Source organism: Microtus oregoni, unplaced genomic scaffold (assembly GCF_018167655.1).
Source record: "Microtus oregoni isolate MIOR12 unplaced genomic scaffold, Mior012 000004F_ref0000308, whole genome shotgun sequence".
NCBI lineage: Eukaryota > Metazoa > Chordata > Mammalia > Rodentia > Cricetidae > Microtus > Microtus oregoni.
The window spans coordinates 31816340-31830632 of NW_024543063.1; the positions used below are offsets into that span (position 1 = coordinate 31816340).

Genomic DNA, 14293 nt, shown 5'->3' on the forward strand with positions numbered 1-14293 from the left:
TGACGTTAGCGCGCAGCTGACACAGTCGTGACGCAACACGGGGGCGGGGCGAGCGGTGACGCCAGTGCGGCGCCGTCGCGGCAGTGACGCCGGCCCTCCCGGCCTGGATCGGGGGCAGTGGCGGCGGCGGCCTGGCCGGGGGATGGCGATGTTCCGCAGCCTGGTGGCCTCGGCACAGCAGCGGCAGCCGCCAGCTGGGCCCGCGAGCGGCGACAGCGGCCTGGAGGCGCAATTCAGCTGTCCCATCTGCCTGGAGGTGTACTATCGGCCGGTGGCCATCGGCAGCTGCGGCCACACGTGAGCGCGCGCGCCGGGAGCCCGCGGGAGGGGGGTCCGGGCCGGGGTCGTGGCGGGCGGCTGCCCGGGGACTTGGGGAAGTCAGCCCTGCCCCTACCCGCCGGCCGCGCGCGCGGCCCCCCGCACCCGGGCCGAGGGAAACCCTGCACCCGCCCCGGCCCCGCGCGTTGCCAACGGCCGCCGGCTGCTTCGAGGGTGGCGGACGAGGCCGCTGCGCCAAGCGCGGGCGTTCGGGCTTGTAGAGATCGGGCGGGCCGTTGTAAATAAATGAGTTGTGGCTTTTGCAATCCACTCTTATCCACCCCATGTCTACTCGTTTTGACTGTCACGGAAATGAGTTCCCTGAAGTTAGGAAAGGGGATCGTTTGGAGCCTGATGCTGTTTTGTTTTGAAGGAGTTGGCCTATTCTGAACCTGAAGCTTCCAGGCAGCAGGGCCTACCGGGCCCCAGACACCGGAGACCTTGTTAGGTGCCCAGCTGAGCCAGGACCTCCCCCAATCTGGCTCCTCCTCCTCCGTGTTTCAGGAACTAAAACTTGAGGTTGTGACTGCTCGCAGGAGGGAGCGGTGCTTAAGGCCTTCTCAGCGCCAGCCTGGTTGGGAGGGAGCCAAGACAGAGCGTCTGCTCCATGACCTCCCCACAGTACAGCTCTTGAGATGAGCAGTTAAAAAAAGGGCAGGAGGACTTCTCAGTAGAGGGCCACGCCGCTCAGGAGGTGGGGCTCTCCACGGCTTGGGGTGCACGCAGATTGGTGGGAGGCTTTTTGCAAACAGAGGCAGCTGATTTTGGAGACTCTGCTGCAGAGGGAACTGGAACTGCTGGGTGGGCGTGTGCCTGCTAGTCATCCAGGGAGGTGGCAAGGACCTTGTCTCCATCCAAAACTGCCTTCTCTTTCCCTGTCCCAATGTCAGGATGAACAGGGGTCCCGCTCGCCCTGGAGAGAGCTCTGCGGAATTGTCTGTAAGGGCAAAGCTCCTACTCAGTCTAATGTTACTGGGGCATTCTAGCAGGAAGCCTTTGATCAGGACCCTCTTTTTTTACTTTCTCCTTTTTTGTATGCTTGCTTGAGTAGCGTTTTACGGTGTGTTCTGTGAGGTTTGTCATTTTGAAAGCCTTGTCTCCAGCCCCTTCACTCAGTGCACACAGGCCACCATGTTTTCTGTTTCCTAGTATTCACCAAGCAGCACTTGACATCCCTTCCCCCCAGGTCTTATTATGCTGTCCCCCTGGCAAGATAGAACATAGGATTGGAAAGCATCTGTCCTGTAAAACTGTTTCCATTGCTGCTTCTGCAAGCTTCTGTCCGGACATCCTTCACCGGGGTGGTCCTCCTTTCTTTGTTGGTTCCATTTTCCATTTGCCCAGCTGTTCTCACCTACTTTAATCTGCAGTCTCTTGGGTGTAGCCTGTGTTCAGAAGAGTGTGAGGGTTAAGCTTTTGTCTCACCTTTTAAAAATGCACGTCTTTGAGCCACCTGACTGGAAGCAGTTTCCTTCCTGAGGCTTTCTTGTGAGTAGAGCCCTGCACACCTGGGTTCTGCTGTGAACCCTGGCATGTTGGCTGTCATGGGGCCCCATTGGATGCACCATCTTACCAGCCTCATAGGGATTGGCTGGCCGTCCAGCTAATCAAATCTTAGGGCCAGTGATGGAGACCAGTTCCAGGGCTGGGTGTGTGGTTGCTGATGCCACCTCACCTGCGCTGTGGGGGTAAGGTAGGTGACAAGGAGCCAGTCTTGACGGCAGGAAAATGCCTCTGAGAATCCTTGCACAGTTGCTGCTGCCCCGTCTCAGGCTGCTTCTCTTAACTTGGTTAAACATGTCTTGCCAAGTGGTGGCTCCCTCAAAAATGAGAATGCAGGAACTTTTGACACGGCCTGAGCTGTAGGCCTGTCCTCACTGCAAAGGGACCTTTCCTTGAGATCTCATAATGCCAGAGGGACATTGGCTAAGTCATCTGCAGATTCAAGAAGATTCTCTCATCCCTTCTGACCAACGTGACTTCTCAGCCCCACCCCAGAGCCTGCTGAGAAGTCACAGGAAACAGACTACACACTGGCTTCTTGTAGCCTCCTCACACTCTTCGACGCTGCCATCTTCCTGGAGGCTGAGTCAGTGCCCCTCTTCCTCCCAGGTGCCATCAGCACTTGTGATTTTGTGCAGGAAAAAACCATGAGCTTCCATCTTCAACCTAGACTCTCCTTCATTCTGTGTACCTATTCAGTAAACTCAGCCTGGTTCAGTTTTATGTTCCTCCACCGTTATCCCACACCCTTAAAATCCAGTCCTAACTTGCTTGAATGAATTAGCAAACTCATTAAGCTCTTTATTAGCAGTGTAGTGCACTTCCTCCTGGGCTACACTTCCTGTTTCCCCTGTAGGAGCACGTTAATGTGCATTTATATGTTCTTAAAAACTTCAGTCTGGTTACAGGTCTAGAGGCAGCTATTGATGGGCCCTGGGGGACATCAGTACCACCTGACCTGGCATCTCGTTCACGGAAAGTCACTGCTGGTTCAGTAAACAATGAGGGATTTCCTCAGCCAAAGGTGGAAAAGGCAGTGTCTCCGGGGTTTGGGGATGAAAGTGTATCTTCTGGGTGGAGATACTACTTCCTCAGGTGTGATAACCCCTTGAGAATCTGAGGATCCAAAGTTCTCAGCTGTAGTAGGGTCCTCCCACACATTTCCATTCCTGTTTACAGGATCCTGTTCTTTACCAGTTATTGCTCACACCCTCAGTGGTTGGGACTTGAATTTTTGTTGTAATTCAGCCAACCTTATAAATGAGCCTTGATTTTCTGCATCTTGAGCTCTGTGGCTGCTGGACAGAAGATTCTCTTCCAGAGCACACTTGGAAACCTTTAGACTGTTGGTGCACATCAGGAACTAGTCAGTTTTATCACGATACTATTGTTGTCCTTCCTCATATGAGATGCTGGAAGTAGGTTAATTTTATTACAGAACTCATCCAGAGATGCTAGAAGCGACCAACCACAGCATCATTTCCCTTATTTTTCCACAAATTGTCAAAAGTTTTATATACAGAGTCACCAAATCCATTGCCTCTAACAATTAGTGAATCAAAATAATCAAATCCATTATCCCTTAAGTTTATAAAATAGTTAACACCATGAACTTCCAGTACTCTCCAAGCTTTTCAGGAACTGTGGGTGTTGGCAAATTGGAAAGCCAATTCCAAATACTTTAAAATTTTTCCTTATGCTTCTCTTGCTTTAAAACCAATTCTGACACAAAATCTGTATTAGGCAGTATTCTTTAGAGAAGCAGAACTTATAGAATGAACATATATACATATATGTGTACATATGTATATATAAATATAAAGGAGATTGATTAGAATGACTTAGAGGCTGTGGTCCAGCTAATCCCAACAATGGCTGTCTACCAATGGAAGGTCTAAGAATCCAGTAGTTGTTCAGTCCACAAGTCTGGATGTCTCAGTTCATCTTCGGTATATGCCAGAATTCCAGAAGAGTTGCCTCTAATGCCAGTGAAGGAATGGATTTGCCAGTGAGAGCAAGAGCAAGCAGGCAAAGAGAGCAAGCTTCCTTCTCCCATGTTCCTTATATAGGTTGTCAGCAGAAGGTACAGTCCAGATTAAATGGGGGTCTTCTGCCACTTTAATCCCAGCACTGAAGAGGCAGAGGCAGGTAGAGTTCAAGGCCACCCTGGTCTACAGAGCAAGTTGCAGGACAGCAAGGGCTACACAGAGAAACCCTGTCTTGAGAAAAATAAATAAATAAAAGTGGGTCTTCTACTTCAAATGATTTAATTAGGAAACCATCCTTCATAGGTGTACCCAGCATAAGTCCAGATATAGTCAAGTTGACAACCAAGAACAGTTGTCAACTTGCACAGCTATACCCTGTTCCTTTCTGTTCTCTATGGGTGTGCATCTGATGAATGGAAGATCCTGCAAACACCAGCTGGGGTGTGGGCAGGCAAGGACAGAGCTCTTGCTGCTGGCATCTGGGAGCGTGTCAGAAAGAGACTGGGCCCCTACCAATTCTCAGTGCTCCAAGTCTGTGCCCAGTACCCAAGCCAGGGTAGTCCCTCCTGTCACCAGGCTTTGACTCCGAATCCAAGGACCCCCCTCCTGGGGAGGGCCTTAGTCCTGCCTCAATGAAGTGATGGGACAGACTTAATTGAGTTCCCAGGGGAGGCCTTAACCTTTCTTAGGAGTGAATGGCAGGTAGGCTGAGGGGAAGGGGTTGGAGAGGAGGGAGGGGAAATTGGGATTGATATGTACAAATAAATACATAAAAAAATTTAAAAAGTAGGCTGTTGAAGGGACTTTTGAAGCCATGCCCACTCACACTGCCCCTTGTTAGGTGGTCCCAACTGGGATCTGGGTACTTGCTAGTGCCTACAACACCTTAGGTCTCTTAAAAAACAAAACAAAATGAAAGGACCCCCTGCTGCCTCAGACTTGCCTGGCCAGTATTGACCATGTAGTGGAAGGGCTCCAGGCCTGGCATTTTGTTCTGCATAGTTGTTAATCACTTTACTCCCTGGCCTGATACCCTGACCCCTGAGGTTTTGTCAGTTAATCGCATGATCTCTAGACTCTCAGGAAGAATTGATCATCCTATCCCAGGGGTGCTCTTATTGGGATACAGGCTGCAGGGGATACACCACATACAGGAGGGTTGTACTCTTAACTATGACCTGTGGGGGGTGGGAGCGTGGGCATAAGATTGTCTCCAGAACTATCAGTAGCAACTGGGGAGCCATTCTGTACATGCTGGCATGGAAGAAGTAGCCTCAGGTCCATGTCACCTGCAGGTTCTGCGGGGAGTGCCTCCAGCCATGTCTGCAGGTGCCATCCCCTCTGTGCCCGCTCTGCCGTCTGCCCTTCGACCCCAAGAAAGTGGACAAGGCCTCTCATGTAGAGAAGCAGCTCTCATCTTACAAGGCACCCTGTCGGGGTTGCAACAAGAAGGTACCCGCCCTGCTCGGGTTTCCAAAGGCTGGGAGGCTCTGGGTGGGGCAGCTTCCGCCCGTGGGTTCTACTGTCCCATAGAGGAACTGGGTACATGGGCTCACACCCCTTCCTGTCGATTAACCACATTTGCTTCAGCGTGAAGCTACCTGGCAGACCCTCTAGGAGCTCCAGGAGAGCCATGCTTTCACAGCGGCCTGACCTAGGCTCAGCTGACCCCGCACTGTGGCTGATGGGGACCGAGCACTCAGGCTGTGACAGACAAATCTGGGGAAGCCAAGAAGGTTCTGGGGACTCTGAGTTGGCAGGGCCTTTCGAGGCTGAGCTCTGTGCACCTAATGCTAGAGTCTGTCCTGAGGAGAATGGTGTGAGCACTGTCCCTGCACCATCACACAGGCCCTGCCACTGGTGTTGGGGCTTACAGGCCTCTTTCCAGCCTGTCCCCGGAGCCTGCCTCGCTCCCCCTTTCCCCTTTGTTCCCAGGAAACTAAGCAGCCATGAGTGCACTTGTCATTTATGTTGCAGGCCTCCCTGTGTCTCTAGTTACTGTATTTGTGAACTTGTCACAGTGTTTAAAGGTCACCAGGCAGATGAACTAGAACTGTCCTGGGCCTGGAGTAGTGAGGCTGAGTCGGTTGCCGTGGTCCTCCTTGGTGCTTGGGTGCCCTGGCTGGACTTTCCTAGGGAGACTAGAGGCCAGAAGCCTGTCAGTGTTACATGTGAAGTAGCTCCACCCCTCACTTGAACACCTCAATTTTCAAACTGTCTTCTGGAGCAAATTTCCTTGCTGCATAGGTACCCAGCTGTGACAAGTGACTCAAGGAGGACCTTCTTGGACCCCTGCAGGTCTTAGGTACAAACTCTGGATGCTGGGGACATGTGCTGTAGCCACCTGCCAATAGTGGTATATTAGCATGTCCTCTTTCCCCCTTAGTCTTTGAGCTCTACCCCCAGCCTTGGTGTGCACCCTCAGGGAAAGGCTGGCCATGGGTTCTTTTCTCTCTTCCGAGTAACTCATTGAGCCCTTGTTGGGATGGACTCTCCTGCTGAGCATCCCCTGCCAGTTCCCTGTCCCTTGCCTTCAGGCCAGGCTGCTGCCCTTGGCATGGCTGTGATGACTTGATGGGGAGCTGAGTGGTAATTATCACACTGTGTTGTGATCTTCACCACTAAAAGTATTTGTCAGAGCAGGGTTCTTTCATTGATTTCCCCCTGGGGGTGTGAGCCTTTTTTCCTATGGTATGGATCCTGTCCACTCATTGGAACAGCTTCCCTGAGTCCCTAAGAGAGGGACCTGTTATTCGTGTCCTGGGGGATTAGTGACCTGCACCTGCTCTATACAGTTACCCTAAGAGCCAGGAACACATCTGTCTGTGTGGCTCTGTAGAGACCTGTGTGTCTTCATGTGTTACCTCTTGTTCGCCAGGGTCCCTCCCGGCAGCCCCAGAGCCTGTGAGTGTTTTAGGAGCAGAAGGGATGGATCTGATCTTTTGCTGATCATTCTCTGTCCCTGCTGCCCGAGGTCATGACCTGCCCAGTTCTGCTTCTCCTCTCATCTCATAGGTGACTCTGGGGAAGATGAGAGTGCACATTTCCTCCTGCCTGAAGGTCCAGGAGCAGATGGCCAACTGCCCCAAGTTCGTCCCTGTGTTGCCCACATCTCAGCCCATCCCCAGGTAGGCAGCCTTCAGGATGGGGACCCAAGACGGGCAGAGTGAGGGTACTTCCTAGGCCAAGGACCCTATAGTCACTTCCCCTCTGTCATGGCCATATCCCATTAGTCCAGCATGTGGGGTAAATAGAGGACCAGGACTTTCTTTCCAAGGTGTATGGTCCTCCTTAGGGCCAGACTGTCCACAGAGGGGAGGGCAGGTTTCGGGAGGAGTTGGGACAAGTGCTCTCAGCCCTAACCTCGCTCAGTGTCTTCCACCCCCAGCAATATCCCCAATCGGTCTACCTTTGCTTGTCCCTACTGTGGAGCCCGCAATCTGGATCAGCAGGAGCTGGTGAAGCACTGTGTGGAGAGCCATCGCAGTGACCCCAACCGTGTGGTGAGCATCGGCAGCACGGGGCTTCTGACTGAGGGAGACACGGGGTCAGGCCTGGTCTGGGGATGAAGATACACAAGTGTGTACCTTAGGTGCTGCTCTGCAGGCTTTGCTATGGTTGAGTGGGTGGGCAAGCAGACAGGGGAAGCCCCCTCCCTGCTACCCCCAACTTCTGTGTTCTAGGTGTGCCCCATCTGCTCGGCAATGCCCTGGGGGGACCCTAGCTACAAAAGCGCCAACTTCCTGCAGCACCTGCTGCACCGGCACAAGTTCTCCTATGACACCTTCGTGGTAGGTACCCTGCCCAGCTCCCTCAGGGTCGCCTGGGCTGTGACAGTGCCAAGACTCCGTTGCCACTGGAGGGCACCAGGCACCCAAACTTGTCATGAGGCTAGCTGCTCTGGGTCCCTTGGTGCCCACTCTGGGCCATCTGAGGCAGTACCTTGGTTTTGTACCAGCTTCAGAGACAGAGTCCCTGGTACACTCACCTCAAGGTGATAGTGAAGAGAAGCTGCCTAATCCCGGCCCACCTGCCGCCCCTCACCCAGGCTTTTCCTTCTAGGCATCCCCCATGTATCCATCACCTGCATCTTCCAGCCAGCCAGAGTTTTCTTTCTCCTGGTCCCCAGGGCTGGAGATCTTGTTGCCCCTGACTGAACTTTGATCTTAGAAACCCCAGTTCTTGGCCAGGAAAATGGGTCAGTGGAAAAAGGCTCCTGCTGCCAAGCCTGACAACTTGTGCTCAATCCCTGGAATCCCTAAGTTAGAAAATCCTCTTAACTCCCATCCCCACGTATGTCACACATGTCTGTACACACACACTAAATAAGCTGGACAAAGAAGCTGTTCCCATCTGAAGGGAAACCAGCTCATTCATGAACCCACCCCTCTTAGTCTCAAATCTGCAGACTACTGACCTGCAACATGATCCCGAGAGAATTTTGGGAAGCCGCTGGGAAGAACTGGGGAGCTAGATAGGGCTCTAGCACCCTGAGGTATTTTTTTGAAGGGAGACTTGAGATCACAGAATGGTGTTTGGGTGGATTAGCATGGAAGGGGTTTGGCTGTTGGGAGCCATCCTGGTCCTCCCAGCACTCCCAAAACTTACCTGTACTTGTTTCTAGGACTACAGCATTGACGAAGAAGCCGCCTTCCAGGCTGCCCTGGCTCTGTCCCTCTCTGAGAATTGAGGCACACACAGCCTGGCCACCTGCCTCAAGTCAGGGGCCGAAGACACAATCCCACATCACGGGATAGGGCGGTTGCCCTCCTGCCCTGGCACCTGCACAGGAGTGCGCCACTGGGCTAAGTGGAATTTCACACAAGGAGAGCTGGTCTCAGAGCCCCCAGGGCCGGGGTGCTGGCTAGCTGGCCCCTTGCCATCAAGCAGGGCCACTGGGTCCCGGCCAGCAGCACTGGGTCATCGGTGCTTCAAGAGGCAGGTGCTGGCCATTGGGTTAGAGCAGTTGGATGCCTTTCCCAGCCGTGCTATCCTCGTGTGGAGAAGGATGAGGTGCCCTAAGCTGTGCCCAACAGGACCAGGGGAGGAGGCGCCTAGCCAGGCTGCCAGCCCACCCGGTCCCCAGCTTCGCTTCCACCGTAAGCATTTGGTACTGGCTTTTGTGATATTTAGGAACCCTGCGTTTTTCTATCTTATCCTGTGTGATAATCTTTTCACGTTTTCTAGAGCAAATCAAAGCAGTTCCTCTTCATACCGCAATACCTGTGTTTGACTAGGAAGAACAGTATTTTTATGGAGCATTTACAAAGCTATATTTTTAAAAAAAAATAGTCAAAAATAAACACTTTTGTGGGATCAGTGCAAAGTGGGAAAAAGAGTGGGCATAGCCAGGGCTTCATCTGTGTGAGACAGAGGTGGGGTCCCCAAGCCACTTGCTCTTTGAGGAAGAGGCTCTTGTTTGTGGTTTTCTTTATGATAATGACCCAGACGAAATCCTAGTACCCCTGGCCACTTGCTGTGGCTGCTCCAGCAGTTGTAGGACAGTCGAGGCAGAAGCGGGTCCCTCTCCTGCCCCAGGAATTGTCCATGGCTCCCTGTCACCTTCCAGAGCCAACCACATCCCTCCTTATGCAGGGACTGCCCTTAGCAATGGTAGAGCCCTCAGAGGCTGGAGAGGCCTGCTTGGTGGCAGGTCAGGCCCGGAACCATTTGTCGGCATCTTGTTCTGTTCATGGCATACATCCTGCCTTTTCAGAGGAGTTTAAATAAAATGTTTGAAAGCATCCACAGCAGCCCTGGTGCTGGGTTTGACTGTCAGTGTCAGCTAGGGGCTGCCAGGGTCCACAGCCCTTCCTCGCCTGATGGTGCTTTTTCTCTGGTAGTTATACCACTATGTGCCCTTGATCACCTTACCTTTTTCCTGGCCTCTGGGTGGCCTACAGAGTGGTGGAGACATCAGCACCAGTTCCTTCTCTCAGAGGCTCCGTTTCTTACTGTTCTGGGGCTGGATCCTGGATCTTGTGAGGTAGGCCAGCTGTTGTGACTGTTCAGGGGCTATCTCCAGGGCACAGGGTGCCCTGCTGTCATCTAGCCCACCAAGGGTTTCTAATAGCTGAGGAGAGCTGGGAACAGAGGTTCATTCAGGGAGTACCCAGCACTCAAGAGGCTGAGGCAGGATTGCTGTGAGTTCAAGGCCAGCCTGTGCTACTTGGAAAGCAGCAGGAAGTCAGTAAGGACGACAAATAAGACCTTGTCTCAAAGCAACAAACAAAAGCTGAGGAGTCGGGACAGCCAGCTTCAGCACAGCAGATGGGGCCATAGGCTGCTGCCTTCCTTAACTGTCCTACTTCGTCCTGAGGTGGCACCCAGTGGCGGGTCTCTGTCATAACAATTCACACTTCAGTGGACACGGGCAGGCAAGTCAGAAGCTTCCACCCACAGGCCTTAACTTAAGAGGGACTGGTTGCTGGACAACTGTATGCCCTATAAGAAGCAAAGTCACCTTCAGACTTCTATCTGGGAGGTTCCCATGGCTGGGACCCTTGCAGACAGTGTCAGGTTCTGGTGTCAGTAGTGCTGCAGCAAGGCTGGCCTCCCCATTGGTTTCCAGGAGTGGGCCATCTCTGAGCTATCAACTACATCTGAGCAAGGCTGGTCTGTGTTCATCCCCTGGCTGCCACCTAAGCCTACCCCTTGGGCAGGCACTCATTGTCCAACAGGAGCTGAAGTGCTCTCACAGGCCCAGGCCTGTGCTGTGACCGACCACAGTGACACAGAGAGTCATCATAGGTCATGATCTCTGGGTGCCCAGGAAACCCTGGAGGCAGCTGCAGGCCAGTCACAGCAGGCTGTGACCTCAGCTGCAACCTTGCGCTTGAGATGCTCCTGACTTCTGTGCTGCCCCTCTGGAGCAAGTGCAGCCTCTGAGGCTCCTCAAAACTGCAGAGCCTGCACACTTGTGGCAGTTGGAGAACAAGGAGGAATGGCCGATGGTAAAGCCATTCGTCTACAATCTCTCAGGCTGTGCTCTGATTCCTGGACAGTGCAGGCAGTAGGTCTTGGGGCTCGTTAACCCCTGTACACTGGCATCTGGTCCCATCCCTCAGGAGGCCTGGGGGAAGGAGCCAAGGAAAGCAGGGGCAGGAAGGGATCCCTGTCTTGTGTCCCATGTGACTAGCTACTGTTTGAGTTCATGGTTCCCACTGTGAGTTTGAGGCCAGCCTGTCTACAAAGCGAGTTCCAGGACAGCCAGAGGTGTTACACAGAGAAACCTATCTCTGAAAACCAACAACAAAAACCTAGCTGGGCGGTGGTGGCACATGCCTTTAATCCCAGCACTCTGGAGGCAGAGGCAGGTGGATCTCTGTGAGTTCAAGGCCAGCCTGGCCTATAAGATCAAGTTCCAGGACAGCTAGGACTGTTAACACAGAGAAACCCTGTCTTGAAAAACCAAACCAAACAAAAAACCTAACCTACTCCAGGCAGAGCCATCCCTCTGAGCAGAGTGAACAAAACAACAGAAGTCTGAGCTGCCTATGACTCGCCAAATGTGTCCCCTATTTCTAGAACATTCCACCCCGTGGTGAGCTTTAGCCCTTACCCCCTCTCTGGGCTTGTATAACTCCTGATTTCTTTGTTTGATCGGGTCTGTGGAATCCCTGAGTTGGCCGCCCTTCAAAGCTGCAGGATGGGGTGTGACACCTGTGCCCAGAAGGGCCTACATCCTTCTCAGCCCTGTGTCTGGGCTTTGGGGGTAGTCGCCCCCTTAGCAAAACCGTGAGACAGCATCCTCCAGAAGGTACTACCTCAGTCTTGCTCCCCCGTTGTCTTTGGTACCTTCAGGTGACTCCACATCTAGAAGTCTCTGGAGCGACATCAGAGTAAGCCCTGATGGGGGCAGGGAACCCAGACAAGGCAGATGTCAGCAGACCCATACCCAGGTGAGGTAGTTTTAGATTCAGAAAGCAGCCAGCTATTACCTTGTATTTTCGGGGGGGGGGGAGGATCTCTTTGGAAACAAGTAGCTAGAATCTAGTGGGGTGCCCCTTAGGACAGAGGGGCCATGACCCTTCCTGAGAGTAGCACACAAACCTATTGCCATGTAGTCAGTCTGACAGAGGGACAGAGTAGTCTCCCCAGGCTGTGAGCAAATCAGCACAATGTCTCCGATCAGGTAGCCCCTGCCCTTAGATGTGGCTCACCTCTAGCCTGAAGTTTAGCAAGCTACGATCTTTTCCCACCTTGGACTATTCTATGAATAGTAGGAAGCTACCTGGGTCTCTTCCCGCCACCCCCCCCACTCAACCATCCTCCCCCAGCCTATGTTGCTGTGCCCTGCGGCATCTAGGGTGTCAGAAGCCTGGGCTGGCAGCAACATGCCCTTAGTTTCACGTTATGCAACAGCACCAGAAGCTGCCCCCTGCTTCCTAGAAAGCGTCCTGATCACAGGTTTCTGGACCTTAGGAAAGGAAAACTCAGCATGGGGCTCCCCAGCCTCAGACCTCTGAGGAAGTATCCGTGACCTCCACATCTGTCTCAGGAGATCTGCGTGCTGCCCCACCGCACCCGAATAAACACAGCCCTGTGTGCCCCAGAACCTCACTTCTGAACCAGCCCGCCAGTGCCCAGCTGCACTTCACCCATCCACCAGCCCAGCTGGCTGCAGGTGTCTTGCCTTCCCGTGAGTCTCCAAGCACATTTCTATGGTGTGCTTGGCGCTCACCTACTTAGTGTAGGAACAGCCTGGTTTGAGCTCATGGGGTTTTGGAGAAAGTCAGAAACTACTGTTACCATGAGATGAAAGGATTTTGGAAGGAGATCCTGCCCCAAGCTTGCCCTGGAGAGGACAGAGTGGAGTCTTCCTGCTTACTACTCGGCTCGCCTGAAGCCCAGGAGTTGCAGAGGACCCCGATTCTCAGCTAAAGCTGTCATACCAGGAGGGGGTTGAGAAAGAGTCCCTGGATATGCGACACCTGGGTGAGCCAGGCCTGGTTGAGGGATAGTATCACAAAGTCTGTCACTGAGTTGCCCTCCTCTTGGGCCCTCCCCTGCAAGATGTCACTCCGTGCCCTCTTTCTGAACAGTCAAAACCCCAGAGAAAAAGCTTCATCCACACATGGTAGGTGTCAAGACCTAGTGTGGTTCAAGGACTCTCTATGAAGGCCAAAGAATGTCTCCTCCTGGGATCTCCTGGTAGTAAGTGGGAAGACTGAGCAAACCCTTCATTCTGAGCTTTTCCTCAGGGAAGTGCCAGGAGAAGATGGGCCGGTGGGGCCATTGGCAGACCGCATCCCCCTGGTATAGTCAATCAGTTCTGAACTCCAGAAAGCCTGGGAGATCCTAGGGGAGACTGTGTACTGGGAGGATGGGACACTGGCAACAGGGAGTAGTGACAGCGCGGCGTCCCCCACAAGCTCTCAGCAGTGCAGTGGAGCTGTGGGGTGCTCATCCACAAACCTGCCGTGTTTCTGCAGGGCAGAGCTAGCCTGCTGCTCCACCCGCTTCAGGTGCCGTCTGGGCAAGTAGCATGGGAGGCTGGAGTGGAGTTCGGAAAATTGGGTCTCTGTGAAGACGCCAGGCCAGGTGTTCCACATGGAGGTGTGTCAGAGCTGTGAGGGAAGGTGACAAGGGCTCCCTGGTTGCCGACCGCTCAGAACTTAGGCTTTTCTCCTGACTCTCCCGCCAACCCTGTACAACCCCTGTCCTCACAACAGGCGGCTCCCTACCCAGTACACACTTAAGTCTAACTGTCCTCTTTTTAGGATGCTAACCGTTGGGTTAGAACCCATCCTAATGACCTCCTCTTGAACCAGCAACATCTGCAAAGACAGTGTTAATCAGTCATAGTTGTATCCCATTGAATTGACATAATCTAACCCGCAACACCATCTACGAGCCCAGTCAATACATCAGGGACCAAGGCAGGGGCAAACCACGACTTCTCTGGTGGGAACCCTCAGTGTGGTAGCATTTGGAGCTGGTTGTCACTCTGATAAGGGGATGAATGTCTGCCTTACTGTTGCCAGGGCTGCTGGTTTTCCCGTGGCCTGCTCCACGCTTGCTTGTTGGGGTCGCTGGGAGCCTACAGGGCCTACAGAGCATGGCTAAAGCCTGTGAGTTGGTTCCCAAACCTGGATTTCTGCTAAAGGAGGTGAGTGACCAGACAGGGTAGGCAGCAGATAAGGCCCAGGTATCTACACAGCCTGTTTCCTTTAAGAGGCTTGTGCTGCCTGAGGCAAGCCTCTCCCCCATTGGGAGGCTTCTTGCTGCAAGGGGCTTAGAATTTTAAACCCTAGTCTTGGAGACAACCACTCCTTCTTCCTGGGGCTGCATGGCGCCCTGTGGTTGTAACGGTGAGTCAGAGTCACCGGTTGGTCACCGCTGAAGAATGAGCTTGCACAGCCCAAGGTGAGGGGCCTGAGAAGTGAGGATCTCCAACTTCCTCCAGGGTCACAGCTTGTGAATGCCCAAAGCACATCCGCCCCACCTCAAAGGTGGGCCCAGAACCCTTTGTGAGGCTGGCG

General features: G+C 53.3%; 1 protein-coding gene across 2 annotated transcripts; it reads left to right on the forward strand.

Annotated features, from left to right (window-relative positions):
• Positions 1–80: 80 nt before the first annotated feature.
• On the forward strand, positions 81–9553 carry Rnf166 (ring finger protein 166). Of its 2 annotated transcripts, XM_041650995.1 has the most exons (6): positions 81–297; positions 5105–5261; positions 6825–6937; positions 7198–7312; positions 7493–7600; positions 8434–9553. In XM_041650995.1, the coding sequence occupies exons 1-6, from the start codon at positions 143–145 to the stop codon at positions 8497–8499; spliced, it is 714 nt and encodes a 237-aa protein (XP_041506929.1). In that variant the 5' UTR covers positions 81–142; the 3' UTR covers positions 8500–9553. The 2 variants fall into 2 exon arrangements, with proteins under 2 accessions (XP_041506929.1, XP_041506930.1); XM_041650996.1 differs by lacking the exon at positions 5105–5261 and having other exon boundaries at positions 187–297.
• Positions 9554–14293: the final 4740 nt, after the last annotated feature.

Excerpts from the sequence above, each read along its gene's own strand:
- Rnf166 (XM_041650995.1), top strand. The coding sequence starts at position 143 with ATGGCGATGTTCCGCAGCCTGGTGGCCTCGGCACAGCAGCGGCAGCCG. Across the intron at positions 5,262-6,824 it reads GTCGGGGTTGCAACAAGAAG|GTGACTCTGGGGAAGATGAG; the intron begins GTACCCGCCCTG and ends CTCATCTCATAG. Across the intron at positions 6,938-7,197 it reads ACATCTCAGCCCATCCCCAG|CAATATCCCCAATCGGTCTA; the intron begins GTAGGCAGCCTT and ends TTCCACCCCCAG.